This window comes from Zingiber officinale, chromosome 2A (assembly GCF_018446385.1).
Source record: "Zingiber officinale cultivar Zhangliang chromosome 2A, Zo_v1.1, whole genome shotgun sequence".
NCBI lineage: Eukaryota > Viridiplantae > Streptophyta > Magnoliopsida > Zingiberales > Zingiberaceae > Zingiber > Zingiber officinale.
The window spans coordinates 13,599,530-13,626,335 of NC_055988.1; the positions used below are offsets into that span (position 1 = coordinate 13,599,530).

Below are 26,806 nucleotides of genomic sequence, written 5' to 3' on the forward strand. Positions count from 1 at the left end.
AAACCCCAAGCCCCCCGAGCCCAGGCCGCTTCCCCAATCTCCCACGGCCACTATATTTCCCTCTCGCGTCCGCTCTCGATCGCGCTGACGATCGCCGAAGGACCGAGCGAATAAGAGAGGCAGAGAGAGAGAGAGAGAGGAAAAGGCGAAAACAGACAGGAAAACCTTTTTGGTATTCGAATCCAATCCCCGCGCGCGGCGGCGGGGCCGAAGAGGAGAAGGGCTAGGGTTTGGGAGACGCCCCCCCGGCTCGTTGTTCTCTTCACCACTCTGCTCGTTTAGATATTGCTCGTCGTTCGAGGCTTCTAATTGGTGCGCTTTCTGAAGTTTTCTGGTTGGATCTGCGGCTCGGCGTGATGGCGGAGAGATTGAGGGATTTAAGCCAGCCGATCGACGTGCCCCTGCTCGATGCGACCGTGGCCGCATTTTACGGGACGGGATCCAAGGAAGAGGTTTTCTTGCTCACCTATGATTAGCATTTTTTTGTTTTTGGTTCTGGTTGTGTGGGTCTTCGAGGAAGTTGTTGCGCCTCTTAGGTGGGTGATTCCTGAGATTTGCAAGGTTTAGTTGGGTGGTATTGCCAGTTTATCCTTTAAACCCAACCAACTTAAACCAATGGAACTTGTTTCTGGAATCATGCCGCTCGTTCTCTTGATTTCCTCAAAATGGTCTATTCCATCAACTGTGTGACTATGGATTCAAATACATTTGCATTTTATTGTGAATTTCTAATCTAAGTAAACGTGTTATTGAAAAAAATGATTTGTTTATTTCTGCTCGGACACACTTTTGAGTACTGCAATGAGCAATTTTTCTGGTTGTTTAGTTAACTCATCCTAGCACTAATATGGTGCTTCATGACGTTGTAGATTCTGTTTGAACATCAATATTAAATTTATCGATTTAATCATAGAGCTTGTTCTTGATTGTTGTCTTGACACAGAGGTCAGCTGCAGACCAGATACTGCGAGAATTGCAAAACAACCCTGACACCTGGCTACAAGTGGTTCACATTCTACAAAATTCACAAAACTTAAATACCAAGTTTTTTGCCCTACAGGTTAGTTCCAAGCTGTTGTTTGCTTCATTGTTTTCATACGTCTTCTAAGATGGTATCAAACTAGACTTATCATATGTTGGTACCCAACAGTCCAACACTGATATGTCTCAAGTTAATGAAGAGTCTGCATCAAGACTAGTTACAATTTATTGTCAGCTTGCGCTTTCCTATTTTGGTTTTCAGTAGGACAACATGTATCTATATACTAGTTATCCTAGAATGATCCGTGGATAGAATAGCTGAGGGCAAGGTTGTTAAACTCACTTTTCTTCCTAGAATTAGTGAAGGCTATTGGTAGTGTTGGAAGATCAACTTTATGAGCTAATTACAAATAAAAAACAAATTTTTATGAGGATATTTGTTCTGATAGCCCATTTGAAGCCTTTGTCTGGTCTGGTTCCATTCTACATAACTATGTTGGTTTTTACTTTTTTAGACATGAGCTTCTAGTGCACCTAAAGAAAATGTAGGCCAAGTTGTGATGAATGCATGCCAAACAAAGGCAAAAGGTACAATCAGGCGCAAAGAGTGGTACACCTGCAATGTCAACTGTTAATACCCGCATGTAAGGTTAGAGAGTGTGTGTTTGAGTGGGGGGCGGGTGGGTTCACAAACGGCAAGATGGATGCCATTGGATACAAAATTTGAATGCAAAGAGGAACACAGGTGAGCAAATAGGAACACATTTTTGCAACATGTTCATCACTTACTAAACTATTCAGAATGATGCATTTTTTAATGCCACAAAATTTCTCAAGTGCATTGCACGAACCTTGAACTGATTGTTTATAATGTGAAAAAGACCCCATCTTGCACAATGCTAATATTATAGAACTAAAGGAAAAAGATATGTACACCTGCAGCGATTATCATGAAAGGTTTTTGCCTAGACGATTTATGGTCCTCAACATATTCATACTCTTAATTTCTATAACCTCATTGACGTGGGCTCGTGCACCTCGTGTACTTTCCTGTTTATAATTTGGCATGCCCTTCCTCAACCTTCTTTTAATTGTGAGGTCTGTCAGGGTAAGCAAGTTATATTCTGATCTATGCAGATTTAAGTAGTTTGGCTATTGGTAGTCCACACACTAAACACAAGATTTCTTGTCTCATGTGGGTGTTTCAAAATTGGTTGTTCCTATTTGCTTTATTGAGGACAAATCTTGGTGTTTGCATGGCAAAGTTCCAACAATTGCATAAGTTAGGAATGTTGAAAGCTTTGATATTATTGCAGTTGCAGTTGTGTTTGAATGACTCACTAAATTTACGTTATTTAACATTTCCAACTGAGTCAGACCTTGTGAAAATTTTCCTCCAACCAGGATTTACAAACGCATATTCAAACAATATATGGTAGATACATTGCACAATGCATTCGTCAAATACTGAGGCACAAACAATACTACAACAACAACGAAGCCTTATCCCACTAGGCACAATTCACAAACAATCAATTTTAAAATTATTAAAACAACATTTATATTAATAAACGGCTACTTTGTATTTTAACAGAGTATTAATCAAAACATCTTATTCATACAAGTATGCATTTTAAGTGTTTATCACACTGAACATTATTGTTTAACACTTACTAGTTGTAACCTACCAAATGAGACAACTTAGTGTTTTAGTCAATTTGGTTGAGTCTAGCAGTGTGATTTACAAAATAATAACATTAACATGATGTTACTTGGTTCTAGCAATGTGATATTATGGTTTGATTAAACATCTGTTATCTGATATATGAAATTGTTATATTTTCCTCTTTTTTTTAATTTTTTTTAAACCAATTTTGATCTACCATTCTGCCCAGACAATAAGACGATATCTATCAAGAGCAATTTTGACAACCATGTTCGAAACATGTTTATGACATAGTATAGGTTAAGATTTTTATTATACAAATATGACTAAAAATGTCATTAAGCTGGAATTCATTGGACTATGACAAGAATTTTGATTGGTGGTGTTGCTCATAAAGTTAGTATGCCAATTTACTCTTAACTCCATTACTTGCAATTATTTTTTGATGAAATCTAGTTATAAGTGCACTGGATATAGTTCATATGAGCCACAAAAATTGTATTTTTCCATATTGCATAGGGATACCAAAATTGGCTCAACCCTTTGCCATATTGTTCAAGTATAGATATGGTGCATGCTGATATTGACACAGTTATAAGTGTGGTTGTCAAACAAAGGTTGAATTGGTGTGAAATTGCTGAGATATATTTTTTTTAATTTATTGAAACAATCGATTTATCTGTATTGTTTTCCCATGTGTTGTTAGAGAGCAAGGCTTAGTTTGACACAACTTCTGCAGCTGTGAATAGTGTTAGGAAAAATAGCTGTGGAGATCTCAAAAACTCTGAAACCCAAAAGCTGACTGTAACCACCCATAAATTTCTAGTTTTAAATTTTTGGTCGAATCTACTTTTTTGAATTTACTTTTAAGAATTTGTATGAGTCTACTTTCCTTCTTCCCATCCTGGCCCGAGCAGATTTGATTTTTTTTCTGGGCAAACCTGGGTTAGATTGACTTAATCTAACCCAATTTTCATACAAGTAGAAAGTTTGACCTGAAATTGACCTAGGCTAATCTCGTAGGTATAAAAGAAAACTCCACCAAAAAGCAACTCAGTTAAACTCAACTTGGAACATACTGCAGAACCTGATCCAACCAGGGTCTTTTAATTGAGGTTGGCTAGATTTGCGTTAAAACCTGAGTTGACCTGTGAGCATTCCAGTGGATACTGGAAAAAAGTTGAAAAAGCAGTTCCCTGGGAGTTTATAGTGAGAGAGAAAGCTGCTGTGAATAAATATATGGTTTTTATAGTTGAGATGATTATATAAATTAGCATTGTAAGAGTTAAAATGACTAAAAATGAAATTGTTAATTAATAATTACCTATAGTTTAATTGTTTACTTTGTAATTGAATTATATTAAGTATAGAATACTGAATATGATATCTATTTTAAATATCCAATAAATAAAAGTAAATACACCTGTGTTTTTAAAATTACTTTCAATGATGATAATTAAGGACAGAAATTTATGAAGTATTTTCTCAAATATTCATCTCATTGATTAAACTATTTAAGAATAATATTGAGGTTTATAATGCATGACATAGTGGAGGTAAAGATGTATAAAAAATGTAAAGTGCTTGTAAAATGAAATGGATGGTGTTTTCTACAAAATCTTTATGAAAGTCTCTTTTGGATGAATTTTAAAAACTAGGCAAATTAGCTTTTGTGGCCAAAACACATTCACACAACTTAAATTTGAAAATTAATGTGCATTTCCAGGCATAATTTTGTGCAGTACTGGAGCCTGTTAACCAATGAGTTTCTGCTATACCTATCTCTTAGGTACTAGAAAATGTCATTAAATACAGATGGAATGCCTTGCCAGCTGAACAACGGGATGGAATAAAGAATTACATATCTGATGTCATTGTACAGGTAAGTATCAATTTTTCTATAAATGTCTATTTTTCTTTCCTTGCCATTTTACTCCTAACTGTTTTTAAATTTTTGTGTCACTTTGCTCTTTTGATCAGCTTTCTAGTAATGAAACCTCTTTCCGGAAGGAGCGATTGTATGTTAATAAGCTTAATGTCATATTAGTGCAGGTAATCTACTGATTCCTTATCATTGTATTTTCCACTGTCCCTTTGGTTGTAGTGCTAAACTGTTAGCCTCTTACTGCTGGTTTCCACTTTGATAAAAACATTTGTAGGTGAATTGGCCCTTATTTCTATTTTCCCCTCATTTTCCGTCCCATGCATTTTTCCATGTAGGTCTTAAAGCATGAGTGGCCAGCCAGATGGCAGAGCTTCATTCCCGATCTTGTCTCAGCTGCAAAGAGCAGTGAAACAATTTGTGAAAATTGTATGGCTATACTGAAGGTATAAACTCTTTTTAGTAGTTGTGATCTAACAGAGATAAATACTAAATAGGTTGTCAATGATGCAGCTTTTGAGTGAAGAGGTTTTTGATTTCTCAAGAGGAGAGATGACTCAACAAAAAATAAAAGAACTGAAGCAGTCATTAAATAGGTATGGTTTATATGATCTTTGTTTGGTATCCTTTTTCTGTTGTATAAACCCGTAGCACAGTAATAAAAGGTATCTTGTAAGTAAACAGAAGTAATTGATTAATATGATTGCTATTTTTATGATGCGGATTGCATCTATTCTTATTTGGAATCTCTGATGCCAGTCAGGATGGTATTGCTTCCAATACTGGAATTCTGAAAATCAACCAATGTTGATCTGGATCAGTTTTGCCAATCTGGGTTTGTTCGAGAAACCAAGCATGAATATCAGCATATGTACACTGTGGCTCATGTTATCACCTAATTGTGAAACATTTAAAAAATAGAATACAGTCAATGCAGTGAATTCATTGTAGTGTTTAGAATACCTTGCTGCACTTGACAGTATTTATTTGTTTAAACAAATGTCAAGAGGTAGGCTACCCTTTTTTGGATGGTCTACAGGGAGAATGATGAATTTGTATTCTAGTGCTATAGCTTTACAAGCAACTAAATTGCAGGAGAAGCTATATATCTAATTCCAAATTATTATGATACTTGGAAGTAATTTTGATTTAATATCCTAACATGTTTAACTGTTGCTGAATTCAACATTTCAAACAAATATTCCAATGTTGTGAATGTAAATCTCGTGAGGATAAAATAAAGAAATAGTGATGGAATTGTATTCAAATGATTTTATCCATTGCTTGGCCGACCAATAAAGATGCTTCATATGGAAGACGAAGACTTTAAATTACCCAACAGTTGATATTTGTTCACTTGTGAGTTCAGTGCACACTGTTTTATAGATAGTCTTCTCCTTTACATGTGATATCTATTTTGAAACTACAATCTCAGTGAAACTTTCATTATTACCTTGTGATTTATGCTTAGTGCTTCTGAGATTGGAATGACCGATATTTGAAATGCTATTCATTTTTTATTGTCATTCTGTTGCAATGATAAGTTATGTTCTTTTTGAAAGTTCTACCACCTCCTAGTATTTTGTAATGAAATATACTTTTGTCTGCATAACAGTGAATTTCAACTCATCCATGAGTTATGCTTATACGTACTATCAGCCTCTCAAAGAACAGAGCTTATCAGGGCTACTTTGGCAACACTTCATGCCTTTCTATCATGGATTCCACTTGGCTATATATTTGAATCTCCACTGGTTTGTGCTTCGTGGACTACTTAATATTTAATTTATCAATGTTTTTATCTTGTCGTAGATGATCCAAAAAGAATTCTTTAAAGATTTGAGGTGAAAATTACTATAATCTTTTTGTAATATTTTTCAGCTGGAGATACTCTTAAAATTCTTTCCCATGGGATCATACCGGAACCTTACTCTTCAGTGTTTGACAGAGGTTCATGCCTAATATAATTTCATCTCAAATTTATTTGTTTGTTGTCTTTATGCTTCTATCTAGTAAAGGAATAGTTAAACTTTGATCTATGATAAAAAAATATTTAGGCCAGTGTCATGAATTTTAGTATGCGGTGATGATTAAATGGTTATCTTCTTGGTTACTGATAATTAGATTCATCTTATAATTGCATGTAAAGATTTATTCTAATTTATAGGTTGCGGCCCTTCAATTTGGCGACTTTTATGATGCACAGTATGTGAAGATGTATACAATATTTATGGCACAATTGCAGGTATGTTTGTTTCCAATGGTTTACCTTTATTTGTATGTCTTGTATCTCAAGTTTTTCTGTTGTCTATTTGTACTTGCATTCTGTTGACAGTTAGTGTTTACATTTTTAACATGTAGACAATTATTCCTCATGGTACGAATTTTGCAGAAGCATACACAAATGGTTCTAGTGAAGAGCAGGTATATCATTTTTAAGGGGATTAGTTGGGTAAATTGTTTTTTTTCGTAATAGTTTAATCAATTATTGATTGGTTCAACTATGCTAACTTTATCTAATTGTAGGCTTTCATTCAAAACCTTGCGCTCTTTTTTGCTTCATTTTTCAAGGCAAGTTTGTTCTCTTTAGCTCTGACTTCTTGTAGCTGATTATTTATTTGAGCACTCAAAATTCATATATATATATATATATATATATATATATTGGTTCAGAGATGACAGTGTTTCATATGATCTCTATTGATAAAAATTTCTTGGCTGGTGGTAGCTTTCTTTGTTTGTTTAACAACTTATTTGAGCTGACATGATTATGGTTCATTGCTTTGTTACATCTAGGTACAAAAATTTGATCTGTGTTAATAGGGTTGACAAGTTCCCATTATAAAGACTAGAATTCTTTCAGATTATGCTTTGCAGCAATTTTAATGTTTCAAGCTTGCTCCTAACAACAATGTGATTGATCCTGCCTTCCCCTGCTTAATGGCAATTTGAATCCTTTGAGCTTGTTCCTAATAATATTGTAATTGCTAATTTGGTGCCATTTTTTTATTTGTCTCTCATAAATTTGCATGGTAGCACACCTAATATAAGGAAGATTGGCACTATTGGAACTCATTTACTGCAAGTTGTTTGCTCCAACATCAAGACTGTTTATCTTGTCTCCCCACTTCTCTAAATCCAATGAAAGTTTAGGAAATTTGAGGTGCAATTGGAGACTTGAAAAATCATTTAGGGTGCAAATTACCTGAAATCGTGAGGCTAATTGGAAGGCATTAGAGTGATTCAACTTGTTCAATAAAAGGATCACAAAGACTCAGTAGAAAATTCAATTCTGTAGCTTGCCATGATGTTCAAAATTAGATTGTCATTCAATGATATCATTTTAACAATTTTCTTTTGTTATATACCTTTTTAGAACTTCTTTTGTAAAGTATGTATAGTGGTTTGAGTTTGTATATGCTGTCTCCTATATTCAACCAAGACTTCTGATTGTTGTTTCCGTGTGTTAGCAAAAACAACTTAAGCAAGTTTACTGTGTTCATATAACTTTCTTTATCTCTCTGCAGTGTCACATCCGAGTACTGGAATCAGCTCCTGCAAATAGAGGTGGATTATTGATGGGCCTCGAGTACCTTATTGGTATTTCATATGTTGATGACACTGAAGTTTTCAAGGTATTATAATTCATACACACTTCACATTGACAAGTTCTTGATGTGAAATATTATATTGTTCAACCTTTTGAGTGTATGCAGGTTTGCTTGGACTATTGGAATTTATTGGTACTTGAGCTGTTTGAAGCGCATCACAACTTGGAGAACCCTACTCTTTCAGCAAGCTTGATGGGTCTTCAGGTATTCGTATATAGCTGTTCATCTTTATTGTTTATATATCTAAACATATTCCTTAGGATATTCATATAAAACAAGGTGCATCGTTTACATCTTTATAGCATATTATTGAAAGGTCTTTGCTGATGTTTCTTGGTCCTTTTCCTATTCTAATCTGCAGTTAAAACCTGTAGACCAGTATTTTAATAGTCTTGTTTTTTTTCCTCTGTTACTGAAAATGGATAAGCTATAATGTTATTTTAAGACAATTCTTCAAGAGTTATTGTTTATGGGTTTAAATAATTTCATTCTCATCTCCAAATAAATTCTTGGCATTTTTTTTGGTATCTTACACTTTGTTTTATTACTTAAGGAGAGATTACATTTGCACTAACGAGACAAGGTTTGCCTACTCCTTTCAGCGGAATCTATAAGGATGATGGTAGTTAAATTACAAAAACAATTCCACAGGATTTTTAATCATTAATCATGTTTGGCGTCCTTTTATCATATTGTTTAACTATCATTATGTAATTGTGTTCATCTACTTACTATCATCTTCCTGAGATATGTTCACATTACTACTACGACACACATTTTCAATAATGACACTCACTTTTCTCTTTAGACGACACTCATGCCTGAGATGGTTGATGGCCTTGGTTCTCCTCTTCTTCAGAGGCGGCAACTTTATTCAGTTCCATTGTCCAAGTTAAGAACACTCATGATTTGTCGTATGGCTAAGCCGGAAGAGGTTTTGATTGTTGAAGATGAAAATGGAAATATAGTCCGTGAAACTATGAAAGACATCGATGTCCTTGTTCAGTATAAGGTTTGTGGTGGAAATCTTATTGTGAAAAATCTATTTTTTTTTATCCATTTTCTTGATCTAGCATGTGATTTTTTTATATATAAGTTCACTACTGATGTGGATGCTTAAGCACCCATATATACATAATTCTTTGCCTCGTGCCAACAACATATGCATCTATTAGTCCATATGCTTTTAATTTTCAATTTGATCGTCTCTGCCATTGTTATTATCTAATTGTTCCCAATGATTCAGATATCATTTAATATTGATATCAATTTGATGATATAAACGATTCCACACCGAAATTGAGGCCGAAAACACTTTGTCAAAGGCGGCCAATGAAACTTCTGCGCTGCTAGATCTCATAGAGGATCTTAGAGGGGCCAAATGACCTCTCACAGGGGGTAGGCCTAGGTTGTGGCTTCCAGGGCTCCTGAACTCGCATTGTAGCATGAAGATTCTTTTCTTCTTGTTGTCCTTATGATGGGGCTGAACACATTGTATGCTGGTGGCAACAAAACCTTTCCTTCTCACCCATCAATGGAACCTGGAATCAGTATTTTAAACTTTCATTCTAATAAGTTAGCAGAAACCTAGGTGGGCAAGAAAAATTCACTGATCGCCCCGTCCTGTATTCTTCATTTTCTTGATTGGGGCTTACACTATCTCGGTATCTTGGTACATCCTCCTGATTAGGGCTGACAATTCCTACTACCTACGCACAGTATGCTGGTTGGCAACAAAACCTTTCTTACCACCCTTCCAGCATTCTTTGTCCTCTTGATTGAGCTGATACTATCACACTATCTTGGTACATCCTCCTGATTAGGGCTGGCACTATGTACTACCAACACAAAGTATGCTGATTGCCAGCAAAATATTACCATCAGCCCTTATAGTATTCTTCATCTTCTCGATGGGTCTGCTAATATCTCGGATTCTTAGTACTTCCTCCTTGAGGATGACTTTTATTTTGTACTGATACACAATATGCTGGTTAGCAATAAAGCCTTACTGTCCGCACCATCACCAGAATTGTCTGGTATTTTAAACCTTGATATTATCTAACTTATATATTTGAGTTTATACTAGATGTGATTCAACTATATTCCTTAATTTAATTAATGAATCTTTTATGAAGAATTAAATCATGATTTAATTCATACAGAACAACTTCAAGTTTTCACATCAACTGTTGTAGCCTATTGTCCAACACCGGCATTTTATCCATTAATTAGCATTAGTATTTCTATTTGCATATTTTGTTACCTAAAATAGATGTATATTACTTGTGCATTATTTTTTTTATTAAGTTTTAATAGTAATTTAAGCTTTGTCTTGCTGAATAAGATTCAAACTTGAATAATTTCTTGACAAGGAAAACATATGCATTGACATATAGCCACACATTGCATATGGACATCCTACCACATTATATCAATAGGCACATTTTCAAAAACTAGATTATTTTCTGCTCAGTTCTGATTTTTTTTTTTGTGTGTACTTGCATTTCAGTTGAAATCTTTGTTTCTGTTTGCTTGAATTTTCTTTCAGAACTTGATTGCTGATCTAATGGGTTTTCAACAGTGAGCATTCTTTTAATGTTCATTGAATAGGTTTTAAGTTCTTTGTATCAAAATGCAATGGTAGGGGAGAACACTCAAGCATTGTAGTATATGGTATTTTGATTGCTAAAGTTTTAAATTTTGTGATTGTATGATTCATTGTTGCAGATAATGCGGGAAACATTAATATATTTGTCTCACCTTGATCATGAGGACACAGAGCAACAGGTACTGCTTAAAGATTCTTTTTTGTTATCCACTGTGTTTGAGAACCTATTTGCTATGCATATAATCTAAGTCATACTGCATTTTAATATGGATGGCGGCCAATTGATCTTGGTCTATGGGCACCATAAGTAATCCAATCTTATGTTGTTTACTGTCATACAAATATGACCATAACTTGGTAAGATACAAGCAATGCTTTTATCAAATTGGAATTTTGAATCTGATAATATGATTTCTGTAACATTGTAATTAACATGAACTTCTGTCAATTCAACTTGAAACTGTAAAATTTGGCTATATGTTCTTTTAATCAATTTATCAAATTCAAAAGGGAGCCTTGGCGCAATGGTAAAGTTGTTGCTTTTTGACTAAAAGTTCACGGGTTCGAATCTTGGAAACAGCCTCTTTCAAAAAGCAGGTAAGGCTGCATACAATGGATCCTTCCCCATACAATGGATTCTTCCCGGGACCCCGCATAGCGGGAGCTTCGTGCACCGGGCTGCCCTTTGATGTAGATAATTTTTAACCAAAGGGCAAGTTGGAATTATACAACTCTGGACTTCATATTCTGTAGAGAGCAGAATGTGGTTGCACTTTCATATTATCATAACTACTCTTACATTTGTTTTTCTTTCATCAGGTTATCCTCCTAAGATTTATATTTTTTTGAACTAATTGCAAATAGAATAGGTTTTATTTGTAAGCTTATCTAACATAGGGGTCTAATATGTAATGGATAAGGCACTAAACATGAAGGCAAGGTAGAGGGGATTACCTTAAGGGAATAGTCCTTATAATTTTCCTCGTTAGCATGGTTGCAGGGCAGTGCCTTGTCAAGTGATTCGGTGCTGTTCTTGTGCAAGGTTATGAGTATTAATGAAACTTTCAATCTCACATCTAATGTGTCTTAAGCGATCTTCTCTTCCTGCATGTAAATGACTCTTTTCCTCTTCACAGTGCCTCCTAATTTCTTTCTTCTCCGTACTATTTATCCTCCGTTTTTATCGATAATTTCATCAATTTGTATCCAGCTACTATTTAGCTTTGTCATCTGTTTGCAATTCTTTTATGTTTGCTTCTATACCACTGACATATGGTGTGCTTTTGCCCTTGCTGCTTTGGTCCACTAGAATCAAATCTTTTTATGTAGATTTTGTTTTCATTTTTGTTTTTGGCATAATCTACAAGATGGTTTGTAGAGTTTGGTGTCTATAGAGTGAATGAAAATCTTGTCAACTAGTCAAATCACAAAGCGTTTCTACTCTCTTTTCCTCTGTCCATTTTGATGCTTGAAGTTCCTAGTCATGTCCCTCTGTGGTTGGATTTTAGGTATTTTGCAAAGCTCATCAATGACTATTCTCGCATGACATCACTTTTTCACAATAGCACAGTCAGAAAAGTCTAATTTTCTCCATTTTCTTTAGTCAAAATAAACTTTTTAATTCATTGTCATTGCAGATGTTAAAGAAGTTGAACAAACAATTGAGTGGAGAAGAATGGTCCTGGAACAACTTAAACACATTATGCTGGGCCATCGGATCCATATCAGGATCAATGATGGAAGAACAGGTATTCCTTTTCAGTATGTATCAGTATAGCTTAGACACATCTTTGGTACAAACGTACACTGCAAGTACTTTAGAAATTTAATTTCATTGTTCTTTGCCAATTTTGTAATTTACTTATTCTTATTGCTGAATCACAATGATTGTTCTGCTTTCAAATTGTCTTCCAATAGAAGTTGAAATTTCACTTTCATGTTGGATTTTTATTTTGATTTGTTTCTTTGTGGCGTAACTAGTTTTGCTATATGCTGCTAGTTAGTACAGTATACGGTCTCACATATTACTCACATTGTTAGAGATGTCTATGTATGTAATTGAAGGTTTGTCCTTGTTCGTATAGGTTAGGCATGCTCTTGCAGAAGGTATGACAGTTCATCCATGCTTTTGTGTAACTCTGTTATTTAGACTCAGATATGAGTATCCGACATGGATATGATCTAGGTGTCACACTTTTTTTTTTCAAAGTGAGGAAATAAGACTTGCTAGAAAATCTTCAAATTTGGGATACAGATATGGAAATTTTGTAATATCTTAGAATTAATTACTATATTTTAGTAATATTATAATAACGCTTTATAATTATGAAAAATGATAATATAAGTCAGCTACAAGACTTCAAGTGTAACAGAAGAAAAATATGCACACTCTTTTACTACAAACTTACCTCTTAGATTTAATGTTTTGATAAGAATTGAATTTCCATTGGACAATCCCCTAATTTCCATAACAGATCATATTGTATTGTGGATTGTAATAAACAAAAATAACTGAGTTAGCAATTCGGATAAATAAGCTATGTGATAGTAAATAACCAGAAAAAATGATAAAATAATAAAACCACATGAAATAGAAAGCTATAGTCTACTTTAGTCTCTGCTATTCGATTCAATTGCCCAGTAGAGTACAATATGCAATTTCAATTATATCTAAAGACACAAAGTTCATGATTTCTAGAATAATTCTGAACTTTCATCAATATATATATATATATATCTTGAACTAATCATTTTGGCAAAATACCTCAAACAATAATATGGCCATATAAGTTCACTAGTTCAGTATATCAAAACTGTTAACTTTTTGTCTTTGAAGATCATAAAAAGCTAAATAGCATTTAGTCCCTCTATTCAAGCATCAGTTTCCTCATCAGATAAAATGGACTCTCAGCAATTAGATTCTTGTTGATGTCTTCTTGATCTGACCTAGATTCTTGTTATTATAGCAGGATTGTTGGATATAGGTGATGTTGTTGATAATTTTATTATAGCTTCCTTCATGGACTTTTTAGAAATATCCTCTTAATGTTCTTCTCGATCCACATGAACCTAAATGCTTGTTATCATAGTAGGCTGTTGAGTTGATATTTTCAATGGTTTTAGTATGCTTTTTGTTCAAAACTTTGTGCAAATATCATCCTAATAGTTTTGCATCTTCAGTCTAGATGAACTTAGATGCTTGTTATTGGAGTAAGAATGTTAGTTGAGTCACATTGCCAATGGTTACATTACTCCTTCCATCTAATTTGTTTATTTAAATGGATTGTGTGACAGATCCATTTAACTCATTTAATTAAATGGGTTGTATGATATGACACAATATCTGTAATTCGTTTAATAAAATGGGTTTGGTTGTTTGCCCATTTAAAATCGTGTTGTACATAAGTTATAGATCTTAATCCCTTTATTAAATGAGTGCGACTCAAGTTTGAATTAACCGTGATGTTAGTCAACGACTTATGATCCATTTATGACCCACAAATCTTTGTAATCCCATTCAGAGATTGCAGACAGAACTACAGAAGTATGACTGCTAAATAGCTCAAATTTTTAAATAAAGAAAATGATTAATTATGTTGAAATAATTTTAAAAGAATATACATGAAACAACTAGTATCATACTTTGCTCAGCAGGTTAGGTTATTATCACTTAGTGCCCTGTGCCCATGTCGTCTCGTGTTGACACAAATATGCGAGGGTATATTGAAGAGTCCGAGTAACATAGTTGCAAACTAATAGAAAAGCTATTTTTTTTTCTTATAATTGTCAAACATGATTTTTCAGAGCAACATCTAGCTTTGCAGTAAACTTTGGATGTATTTGTCTGATAAAACCACATAATGTTGTATTTCTATTCGTCACTAATTTTGTTTTCTAGGACTTATAGCAATAATTTGTTTCCTAGAACTTTTAGGAATAATTATCAGTCAAATTTCTCTTCTTTATTATTGAAATTGCTTTTGCATTTTTACCTTTCTTCTTTCTTTAATTAATATATTTGTCATGATTTTCTTGGTATAAATTAATTGCTTATTTGTTTCCAATATTTTTAATCATGACAGGAAAATAGATTTTTAGTAATGGTCATTCGTGATTTACTGAATCTTTGTGAAATCACAAAAGGAAAAGATAACAAGGCTGTTATTGCGAGTAATATCATGTGAGCAAAGTTCTTTGATCTGTGGTTTGTTGGTGGTATATATTTGGTTTCTTTACAACTGATTGTGTGTTTTGCATTTTAGGTATGTTGTGGGACAATATCCGAGGTTTCTTCGAGCCCATTGGAAGTTTCTCAAAACAGTTGTTAATAAATTATTTGAGTTTATGCATGAAACTCACCCAGGTGTCCAGGTAATTGATTTTCTTGGTATTATTCAATTTTACTGTTTGTCACATCACTGTCACAACATTCTGCATCGTGTTAGCCTTGTTGATTTGACCAGTAAATGGCACGTTACAGCTGAAGAAAAAATAATAAATATGACCCACGTGTAACATTAATAACTAAATATTGATGCAAAATATATCCTTTAACTTACATAAGGCACATTATGAGGCCTGGTGCTAATGCCAATTCTTATTTGCTCTCCTCTTGTTTTCAAAATTAGGTAAATTCAGGAATACACTTTTGGACTTGAAATTTTTTATTCAAAGATCTCAGCTGGGTCCGTTGGTTACTAGTCCTACTGAAGTTTCTTGATTTTTTTTTCCCAGGACATGGCTTGTGATACTTTTCTGAAAATTGTCCAGAAATGCAAGCGCAAATTTGTAACCACTCAGGTAACTATGCTTATCTCTAACTAGTTCAAGTAGTGCATGTGTCATTTTTTCTTCCTAAGCCTTTTTTGTCTGTTCCTATTGTGTTCTCTTGGGTTGGTTAATACTATTTAAATGATAATGGTGTCCTACTGAATAACATTTAAATGATATCACAATGTTATTAAGCTGTATAACATGAGAATGAGAATTGATAATCTATAAGAACCACATGAATATCTTTCTATTTTTTGTCATTATTTTTGTCTTTTACTCGTATTTGTTGCCACCCCTCTAATTTTCTTTGATCTTTTTAAAATCTTAAATTTCTTAATCATTAATTTTGCCAAATTTCAGATATCAAATATCATAAATTCATTTACATAATGAAACATATCATACCGTTAGCTAACCAATATGCAGAACATGTACAAGAAGCAGCACCCCACATGGGATCATATATTCTGAAGGTTAATGCCCTGTTTACCTCGAAGCGTGAATGATATAAAAGTGGATTACACACAAGTTGACACTCTTTCCTCCATTTACTCTAGGAAAAAAATAAAACGAGACGGATTTTAAATCGACCAAATTTAACTCGTTTAGTTATCTGCCCAAATCGGATGGAACAACTTTCCATCCGTCGTCGCATCTTCATATCAACCTCACTGTCGCAACATCTCGACGACAAGGCCGCAAACTGGCTGTGGTCTGGCCCGCCATGAGCTCGCAGGCTCTCCGTGATCTTGTCTCAGTAGTGCGTGATATAGTCATGAGGTCATGGGCGATGCACGACCTCTCCACGAGGTGGGCCGACGAGTTGGTTGAGTTCCTTCTGGCGGCGGAGCTTGAGGACCTTGTGATGGGAGTTGGAGTGCTAAGAGATGACGATGGTGGGGCATGCAGCGGGGTGGTACTTCGCGACTAGGTGGCTGGACTTGAATTGGACGTTGCTGGTGTTGCAAAGCATCTTGTGGCCCATTGGCCCCATCCGCCATTGCAGCACCTGTCCACGAAGGCGAGATCGGCCGACTCCTTCCTCTTCGCGGCTTTCTTGGCGGGGTACGAGCGTCGGAGAGTGTGATGAGCTCCGAGCTAGGGGAAGGCGAGACGAACACCGAGGACTAGTTACATGGGACGATGTGGGAGCACTTGCTTCGCGCCTTGCTAGGAACGGGCACAAAGGTGGTAACTTGCTTCTCATCACCACCGACGGAGTCCTTTGCAAGCCTTCCAAAGGCTGTGACAGTGGCTGAGGAGGAAGAGGCAGAGTTGATGCCATTTATGAGGTGACGCTTGTGCAAGTCTTCGTTGGAGAAGGAATCCTCACCACGGGAAGCTTGCGGCATCACTCCTTTCCTTTCTTCTCCTTCGAGTTTACTTTTATTTCCTTTGTCTTTCCATTCCCTTCCCTAGGGAAATATTTCGGCGGTAGATTTCTCTCTCTTCTTGATCCACGCCACCGTGTAAATATAGCATAAATCTTCTACATTTCCTGTTCAGACATGGAACCTCAACCTCTTGGAGTAACACAAACCTTTTTGGTGTTAGTCTAGTCACGTTGCTTATTTCTCTACAATAACTTGCATGAAGTCTCCAACATCTTGAAATAGCCATATTAAGCATTTGGATCCATACCGTAATGGATACTCCTGCTAAGTCTGAGTGACATAGATATTTATTTAAGGTTTTAGGTAGATGCTCTATAATGATGAGTTGTAATGATTAGCTATTGATGGTTGACAAGAGTCCCATCCAATTGTGTCCTAGATACCCTAGTTTCTCAGTTGGCCTTTGCATTAATTAAACAGGGAGAATATTGAATTATAATAGAAAATGAATTTTCATCAATATAATGATATAATGTTATTATATAATATGATGTAATATATATTTTGCTGCAAATAAATATATTTTTATAGATAATCTCTTTATATAATTTGTTTTCTAGAATAATGAGGTTCTAGAAAATAATTACATTTATTTTTGTTTTTCAGTTTGTGGCTATACTGACTTACAAACGGGTCATGCAACTTTGGCTTCCAGTAGATGTGACTTACCTGTTTGTTGTTTTTTAACATTCTGTTTCAGTTTAGGTTATGAGGACTTCTGTAATCAGAAGAACAATTATGATTTAACACAGTTAAACAGATGAGCCCTTTTTAAATAGTGATTTAAATTAGATGCTTAGTAATCTCCAGTTAGCTGTTTCTCTACTTGGTTAGAATAAAAATTATATACACTGCCATTGGTCGAGTAGAAAAACTGAATAAAAGGGGTGAAATCATCATAATTTGAGGTTCTGTATTCTGGCTTCATGTGTTTTAGATGAACCAATATAAATATAAACGAGAGGGTTATGAAAGGATGAGAAAATCTTAAAACAGTCCTTTAAGCATAATAGATTTTCTTCGGCAGTATGAAGCTAAGAATGTTTTACCGTACTCGTATTATCTGTACATCCGTTAATTCTTCTCTTTCAGTTGAAGCTAAGAATGTTTTACCTTACTCCTATTATCTGTACATACATTAATTCCTCTCTTTCAGTTGAAACGAAGAATATTTTACCTTAGTCCTATAATATGTACATTTATGAAGTAGCAGTTGCTCTGTACCTCTATTCTGTTGTTCTGAATTCTAATACTGTATTAAGTTGCAATCTGTAATATCAATTCTTCTTTCTTGGTTCTGAAATTTATGCTGTGAAGTAGCAGATGCTCTGCATCTACATTCAATAGTTCTAATGTAGTGTTAAGTTTCAATCTGTAATGTCCTCTCTTCTTCCTTTTTTAAAAAATTTACAAATTCTCCAATGTATATTCTTTCCTTTACAGTGTCTGTAGTTGGCAATGATGTTTATACTTGTGCAAATGAAATTACAAAGTGAAAAATGCTTTGACATTATGATATTATTTGATAATTATTTTGCCTAGAACCTTTCTGAAGCAGCATAAGTTTTTTTTATGTAATTTTAGTAGGTCTGTTTTTTGTCATTGCTTTTAAAATTGGTTGATCCAGTCCCACATTGCCCCAGTTGTATTGTTGCATCCTTTGTCTAGAATTCATCCTCCTGAAGAGCCCCCATTGAGTTTTGCTAGGAAACATAAAATATGTCCTGAATAACTACAAATATGGACGGGATTAGAGGAATTGCAGGAATGATATTTGAATCAATTGATTTCTTAAGAAATTAAATAAGATTTTGCTCAAGCTGATGGTTCTAACTTAGGAATTCTGCTAATACGTATCAGATGCTTAGAGGGGTGTGTAGCAGCGAGCAACGAGGAAGGTGAAAAGAGCTAAAAAAACATAACTAAATAAATAAATAAAAAGAGAGAGAAGGGAGGGAATGCACAATAAACACAATCTTGGGAGTGAGCAATGTCAATCAATAAAGGAGCCATAGGATGCACTTTTTGAGGCGTATGTTTAAAACACGCGGTAGCAGATAGCGCATCCATGTTCTTATTTACTTTATGAATGATCAATAGGTATTGAGTTTAGAGTGGATCAGTTATATCATGTAACTTTTTCACATTTTTTGTAATTTTTATATTAAATTATTATTTTACTGATTTCAATCCTGCCAGCAAAGACAGGTCTTTGGCCAAGTCCATCTCAATTCTTTATTTTTTTTAAACAAGACCTTCCTATAGAGAGTTGTTTCTATTTAACCAAATATAATCCTTGTTAATCTAAAGATCAGTTCAAAGCACTTCTGGTTTTTTTTGTTCACTTCTATCATTCATGTGCTTGTCGTCCCTATTTGTTCATCACAATGGTGATTGGATTATTTTTTTTTCTAGCTCATGATGCTTGTATATTTATCTTGTCAAGTATTGCTCGTCTAGGTATATGTTTAAAAACATATGAAACTCTGCTTACTCAGCCAATGCCTTGATTGAGAAACTATAGTTTAGTAGATTTGCATATATAATTTTCTTGAAGGAAAAACAATTCTTCTCCTGTCTCATAATCATTAATTTTGCACTAATATGGTAAATTTAGTAGCCTATCAAAATCTTATGGAGGGTGTCATTGGATGATGCAGGTTGGAGAAAATGAGCCATTCGTTTCTGAACTTTTATCTAGTTTATCCATTACTGTTGCAGATCTTCAGCCTCATCAGGTTCACTCATTCTATGAATCTGTAAGCAATTTATCCTTCCCTCATAACTTCTTTGTACTATTGTTAATGTCTATTTTTTTCTTTCTTTTTTCTTTCTTTTTTCTTGATTCACTAATTTTCTTTTTTTTCTAAATGCAGGTTGGTCATATGATTCAAGCTGAACCCCTTCCTGCCAAGAGAGATGAATATCTGAGAAGATTGATGGATCTCCCAAATCAGGTAATTACTAGTCTTATGCTATGTCTTGAAATTCTTTCATCACATTAGCAGTCTTTACACTGATAAATTGTTTAGAAATGGGCTGAAATAATTGGGCAAGCAAGTCGCAGTGTAGATGTCCTGAAAGATCAAGATGTCATAAGAACAGTTCTTAACATCTTGCAGGTACACAATGATGGTTATTATTTTGCATTTGACAATCTGATTGTTTGCTAATATTAGGTTAATTTTTGTTCAAAACTGTTCCTGTTGGTCACGTAGCATCTTTTTTGTGGAAGCAATCTAATGCTCAATATTTCTTATTTGACATAAGAAATTATTTCGGAATGAGGCCTGTGTAACCTTTTTAACCACATTCTATTTGAATTTCTTGTAGCTTTCCTATTTTATTGTCTACTCGTTGATTGTCTTATAACATTTAATAGTCGTTTGATAGTCTTGTAAATTAATTAATCTAGATGTTTACTAGTATATTGTGAAATTTCTGAAACTAGTGAATGAGAAAAAAAAAAGTGGTGAAACATTTTCCAAATTATGATAGATACTGGTCCTTTACAAGTCAATTAATTGAGAAAACTGAAAAAAGAACTAGATATGAACTTTATTTGCACAAAGCGCTCATAGTAGTATCTTGCTTGCTACTGTAGCATCTGGTAAAAAGTAAAGAGCAACGATATTAATGCAGACTGTGGGAATCATATGATCCTATGGCCCAAAAATATTTGGGCCAAGTCATCTTGGCCAAAAGATTGAGAATGTGATGAGTTTGTATTGGATTACACTTGTTTGGTTTGAATAGAATTGGCAAATTTGGCACACATTGTTTAAGTGTGCTACTAAGTGTTTTTTTTAATGAGACCTACTTTTTCTATCTTGCCTCAGTGGTTTTCTCATTTCCTTTAGCTGTCATTTGACAACTCTTTAGCCGACCCACCTAGTGGGATAAGGCTTGGTTGTTGTTGTGTCATTTGACAACTCTTCTTACCATGTCTGTTATATATTATAATCTTCTCCATTTCTTGCTTCTGCTATTGTCCCCAATTAGGACAAGTAGGGGACTCAACCAACACTAAGACCTTTACTCACCATAATTCTTTGCGATTAAAGTGTGTGTCTTTTCAGTTACATGGTTGATAGAAACATTATTATATGCGAGCATTTCATGTAGAGTTGATGCATGATAAAATAAGATGAACAGGGGATGGATATGTTTGAAGGCCTACAGATTTCACTATTTAATTAATTAAAGTCCTAGGTTTTAGAGAGACAGGAAGAGCAGAAGAACACTCAAAATAATTTGAAGTGCTTAACAATTAGCAAAATAAGATTCTATCGAAGCACACCAACAATGACTCTGACTTAGCCACTATAGCGAATCAGCTTTGAAAAGCTGGGTGAGGCTGGAGACAAGTTTATCTTGTGTTTCTTTGTGACCAACATGTGACCAAGCAATGAATTGATGCAACGGCTCTTACCAGGGATAGGATTTTTTTTTTTCATTCTTGGATGATCCATCCTGCTATTGCTACTGCTTATGGTGGTCAACTAATTTACTCAATATGCATAATAGCGAAACACTTGTATTAGGTGGAAAGGGAAATTAGCCTTTAGCCACATATTACGGAATTGACTGGAAAGGGAGACTAAATTATCATGATGGCCATAAGTCTCTCTATGCAACCTAACATCGACTAAAAGAGATTATTTTTGAATGCTCTGGAACTTCTATAGTCTGGATGTTTTTGGTTATTCATTGTCACCGTTGGATCTTTCCCTACAGTATCTCCCAGCCGCTATGTTTCATGCACTCTCTACTCATTGAACAGCAATGTAACTGGGAGAAAGCCGGTTATCCTGTTATATGTTGTTTCATACAAAGCAAGGGAGGGAATTTTACATTTCTATAATCTTCCCTTCGTACTAAATGATAGTCTGACCACCTACAAATCATGAGTAAATTACTTTTATGAAGTGCAATGACAAAAGGTATTTTTTTCTATATTTTCATATAGCTTTAGCCATAAGCAAGTGTTGTTTGATTCCGATATCAATACTTTGAATGCTCATTAAGTGTTATTCTTTCAGTAAAGAAACTGCTTCAGCAATTCTTATTTCTTGACATTTTATTCAATAATAGCATGCCATGTGTTTTTCTTGTGTGTACTATAACAGATCTATACTCATGCATTTACATGTAAAAATGATTATTTTGTTTACTTATTAGTTGTTTGTAATGTTATGATGCTATTTTAATTTTCATATTGCATGACGGAATTTGATAACACATGGTTACTAATCCTGTTTTTGGTGATGCTTAGCAGACAAATACTAGTGCTGCTAGTTCTCTGGGAACATATTTCTTCCCACAAATTTCCCTGGTATTTTTGGACATGCTTACCGTCTACAGGTGCATTTTGGTGTCATCACTGTTCCTTGATTAATATATTTTGTTTTTTATGCAACAATTTAGTATTATAATCAATTTCCTCTTTCACTATACTAATCTGTTCACATCTGACACTTCTCCACAGAATGTACAGTGAATTAATATCTAACAGTATTGCTGAAGGTGGTCCTTTTGCTTCAAAAACATCTTTTGTTAAGCTTTTGCGGTATGAGTCAATACTTTGCTTCTCTTGTTGCATTAGATTTTTTGATCATTCAAATTCTGAGTTGGTCTTCATTTCAAATTTGTACTATCAGATCTGTAAAACGGGAGACACTTAAGCTGATTGAAACATTTATAGACAAAGCTGAAGATCAGTCACACATTGGTAAGCAGTTTGTGCCGCCTATGATGGATCCTGTTCTTGGTGATTATGCCAGAAACTTGCCAGACGCTAGGGAATCTGAAGTATTATCACTCTTTGCAACCATCATAAACAAGTATGCATCGACTCTATTTTTTTGTTTCTGCATTATTCCATGTATATTGGTTGGTTCTCTATCTAGCACTGGTCTCTACTTCATGCTTTTTAGGCAATGATTCTCAATTGTTTAGCTATGTGCTGAAGAACTATTTCTTTTTTCCTCATGTAGAAGAACTTTGCTTTCAACTGAATTACATAATATGGGGTTTACTAGTACCTAATGTTTACAGACTTGCAACTAAATTACATAATGGACAATTACCCGCCAAAATCCTGCTGGATTATGAATCCTTGTGTTTTCCCTTTTTATATGGAAATTTCATACTTTTCCTGACCCTTCCTATCTTTTCGTCTGCTATTTGTCCTGTTGAATTGCTTAATGGATGATACAAATAGAGGATATTGTTGCATTTGTGGTGGCGAGAAGCATTCATCATCACCCAATTCATCTGATCATTTACTGTCTGGTTTTGTACTTTTATTACTCGATTGAATTGATTTCTTGTAAGGTATAAAATCGTGATGATGGAGTATGTACCTCGCATATTTGAAGCTGTATTTCAATGTACTCTTGAGGTAAGTATGAATTTAAGAAAATATCATGATTTTGGGGGTTTTTTCTTCTATGAAACCCTTTTTTGTTGCAGATGATCACCAAGAATTTTGAGGACTATCCAGAGCATCGTCTTAAGTTCTTCTCTTTGTTACGTGCAATTGGTACCCATTGTTTCCAAGCTTTAATTCAATTATCAAGTCAGGTAAGCAATAGTTTTTATTTGTTTATCTGGCTACATAGTGCAGTGCACATGAGGCTACATAGTGCAGTGCACATGAGCCAACATGTGCATATCTTGTTTTTAAAATTAAGTGCTATTGTTTTGTGTCAGATATTGTCTGTCTTTTTAGTAATTCTTTTCCTTCATCTCAGCAATTGAAACTTGTGATGGATTCTATTATTTGGGCTTTTCGCCATACCGAAAGGAATATTGCTGAGACTGGCCTTAATCTTCTGTTGGAGTTGTTGAAGAATTTTCAGGTAAACAGATGTTCCAGTTCAGGTTATCTTATGGGTTTGGCAGTATATTTTAACAACGTAAGATTCCTGTATGCTGACAGGTTTCGGAGTTTTGTAACCAATTCTATAGGACATATTTTTTGACAATCGAGCAGGAGATCTTTGCTGTCTTAACAGATACATTCCACAAACCAGGCTTCAAGCTACATGTTTTAGTGCTTCAGCATTTGTTTTGCTTGGTAAGAAGCAATTACTTCTTATTTGCCATGCCCTTCTTTAAAATTTATCTTGATTAAATTTCAGGTTGACTCTGGTGCATTAACGGAACCACTATGGGATACTTCTACAGTTCCATATCCATACTCAAACAATACAATGTTTGTTCGAGATTACACCATAAAACTATTGGGGTCATCATTTCCAAATATGTCAGTTGCTGAGGTAGAGAGTTCTTTTCGTCTCTTCAATCTTCATCTTTTGTTTACTCCTATTGAACATTTTTTTTTCTTACCCAGATAACTCATTTTGTCACTGGATTGTTTGAGTCCAAAAATGATCCTCCAAATTTTAAGAACCATATACGAGACTTTCTCGTCCAATCGAAAGAGTTCTCTGCTCAGGTATTGTTAGCCTATTTGTTTAAACTTGCAGTTACTTTAAGATAAAATAGTATGACTGCCTATTTCTCATATTTGTCTTTGATATACCACCCAAAAAAAACTCTTTGCACGGAACAAATCAAGAAGCTTATAATTATATTGATTGCTAAGAATTATATTATGCACTTGATAGTCCCCATTTATGAATTATATTATGGATTAGTGTTAGGTGGCACTATGGGATCGTCATACAGATGGAATGCCCCCAAAATGGTGGTACTTTTGGTTTGTCTTGTGCTTATTGGATAATATGGAGAAAACATACCAATGCCAAGATTAATACAGAGGAAAAATGAGTGATATGGATCATTTCTGTTTGACGCTTGATTGATTATATATATGGAATGTTAACCACATGGATAAGCTACAGAATAAAAGCATAGAATCAATCGCGAGTAGTTTTTGAGTAAATAAAGCTGTATAGAAAAATATAGGTAAGCATAATCAACCACATGGTGATTCGAATTGGCATATACATGTGCAATCAATATCATTCATTGACATGAGCTGAATGAAGATGCTTGCACATCACTCATCATTCCATCTTGTTTCAACAGGATAACAAAGATCTTTACGCAGAGGAAGCTGCTGCCCAGAGAGAACAGGAACGCCAGAGAATGTTGTCCATTCCCGGGCTCATCGCCCCTAATGAGCTTCAGGACGAGATGTTGGATTCGTAGTATCACACGGCTTTTCAACGCTAATTTCACAGTTATTTTCTGTTTGCCAGATTCCTGCAAGCGCCTCACGCTACTTGGCTAATTCTCTGCTGGTGGTGATCCGAGGATGTCTATTTCTAATTTGCTGTCCGTGTTTGTTGATTTGATTTGTATGGGCAGGTAGAGGAAACTCTAGCCTGCCATAGAGAGCCACTTGAACTTGTGATATTTTCAGGCTTGCTCTGATGTCTGGTTGAGATGTAGCTTCTTGGTAGAATGTATTTCCCTACTATAGGGCTAGCATGGTGCGTGTTCGGCATAATGTATTTACTAGTATAGGGGAGTTGATGTGTTCATCCCATAGTTTTTTTTCATGTCTCCTTCACCTCTGCAAGAAATAGAAGAATCATTGTCGATAAACCTTTTATGCTCACTAACAATGTCATATGAATCACATTGTTGCAGCTGAATCTTCAATTTGAATTACAAAAATTTTAATTTTTAATAGTTCTTAGTATCCATCTATGACAAAAAAAAAAATACAATTATTATTTTTAAGAGTTGTGACTTGATGAAGTATTCTTCTTCCCTGTTGCAGCAATGAACATTGAAGATATGATCATTGATGCTTTAACCACCTAGCTTGACTACCAACCATATTCCATACTTTTGGATCGATGTTGCTAGCTGCCTTTGCTATGTTAGTGCACTTTCTCCATCCTGATGATTACTCTGAGTCACGAATGACCTTAATCACTATTAGACAAGTTCAAAGACCCTGCTAGCAACACTAGAACTCAATAATATCTCTGTTCTGGTTTGTGTCGATGAAGTTGATATAGGCTTTCAAGCAAACTCTAGAACAACACTTTCATATTAAAAGTCAACTACAAACTCTTAATTAGATGTGAAGTAACGTTGCTATAAGATACAAAAAACACTTGCAATCAGGAACAAAAACTCCAGCATAAAATTCTGTTGTGATACTTTGATATCAGAAACTAAAGGTTAATTCTCACCATCTAATCTCACAAAAGTTTTCTTGTATAAGAGAACTTATGCTTATGAAACATAAGATGAATAAATTCACAGAAAATGAGCTTTGAAAGGTGCAGACTGGCTTCGGTACCTTCTAAATAAGCTTTAGTTGAACATACGATGTCAGCACAAACTAATCACAATATCAACCACCTGTTCCGGAACAACTGACACCATCTCTTATATGTAACAGAGTAACAATCTGAAGTACACAAACCAGCTCAAACTTTGAGCAACACAATGTAATATTTGCCACATTAACAGACAAGCAAAATCCAGTAGGAAGCTCCATGCCATCAAATACAATTATTCCTCAATGTCATTGATCTCGCATTATGTCATTTACCTGTGTCAAACTATTGCCTTAGTGTTTTCTTTCTGATTGTGATCTTCAGTTGCTTTGACATCTATGAGGGATCCTGACCGTATGAGCTCCTTTACCTTCCGAAATTCATCATAGTGAGCCTTGCGATGCTCCTTGAAACTTAGTCTTGATTTATCCGTTTCAGAATCTGATAGGAACGAACAGGAATATCACATAGTTCAGATACTGATATATTTCCTCATGTAATGCATTTCAGATGTTATGATGATATAAAGGATGAAAAAGGTTTCACTTTTTTTTATCTTATAATTGTCAAACATGATTTTTCAGAGCAACATCTAGCTTTGCAGTAAACTTTGGATGTATTT

At 34.7% G+C, this 26,806-nt stretch overlaps 1 protein-coding gene across 1 annotated transcript; it reads left to right on the forward strand.

Annotated features, from left to right (window-relative positions):
* LOC122040766 (protein EXPORTIN 1A-like) lies at positions 1–25,582 on the forward strand. Its single transcript, XM_042600195.1, has 32 exons — positions 1–452; positions 944–1,060; positions 4,437–4,529; positions 4,628–4,699; positions 4,868–4,975; positions 5,043–5,125; positions 6,145–6,283; positions 6,411–6,479; positions 6,697–6,774; positions 6,891–6,953; positions 7,056–7,100; positions 8,057–8,164; positions 8,246–8,344; positions 8,949–9,152; positions 10,868–10,927; positions 12,386–12,496; positions 14,831–14,928; positions 15,011–15,119; positions 15,483–15,548; positions 19,576–19,674; positions 19,792–19,872; positions 19,948–20,037; positions 22,194–22,279; positions 22,404–22,484; positions 22,576–22,758; positions 23,252–23,318; positions 23,390–23,500; positions 23,671–23,778; positions 23,859–23,996; positions 24,061–24,198; positions 24,273–24,377; positions 24,974–25,582. Exons 1-32 carry the CDS (start codon positions 357–359, stop codon positions 25,094–25,096), a joined length of 3,228 nt encoding a protein of 1,075 aa, XP_042456129.1. The 5' UTR covers positions 1–356; the 3' UTR covers positions 25,097–25,582.
* The last annotated feature ends 1,224 nt before the right edge of the window (positions 25,583–26,806 follow it).

Excerpts from the sequence above, each read along its gene's own strand:
- LOC122040766 (XM_042600195.1), top strand. The coding sequence starts at position 357 with ATGGCGGAGAGATTGAGGGATTTAAGCCAGCCGATCGACGTGCCCCTG. Across the intron at positions 15,549-19,575 it reads GCAAATTTGTAACCACTCAG|GTTGGAGAAAATGAGCCATT; the intron begins GTAACTATGCTT and ends TGGATGATGCAG. Across the intron at positions 22,280-22,403 it reads GACATGCTTACCGTCTACAG|AATGTACAGTGAATTAATAT; the intron begins GTGCATTTTGGT and ends ACTTCTCCACAG.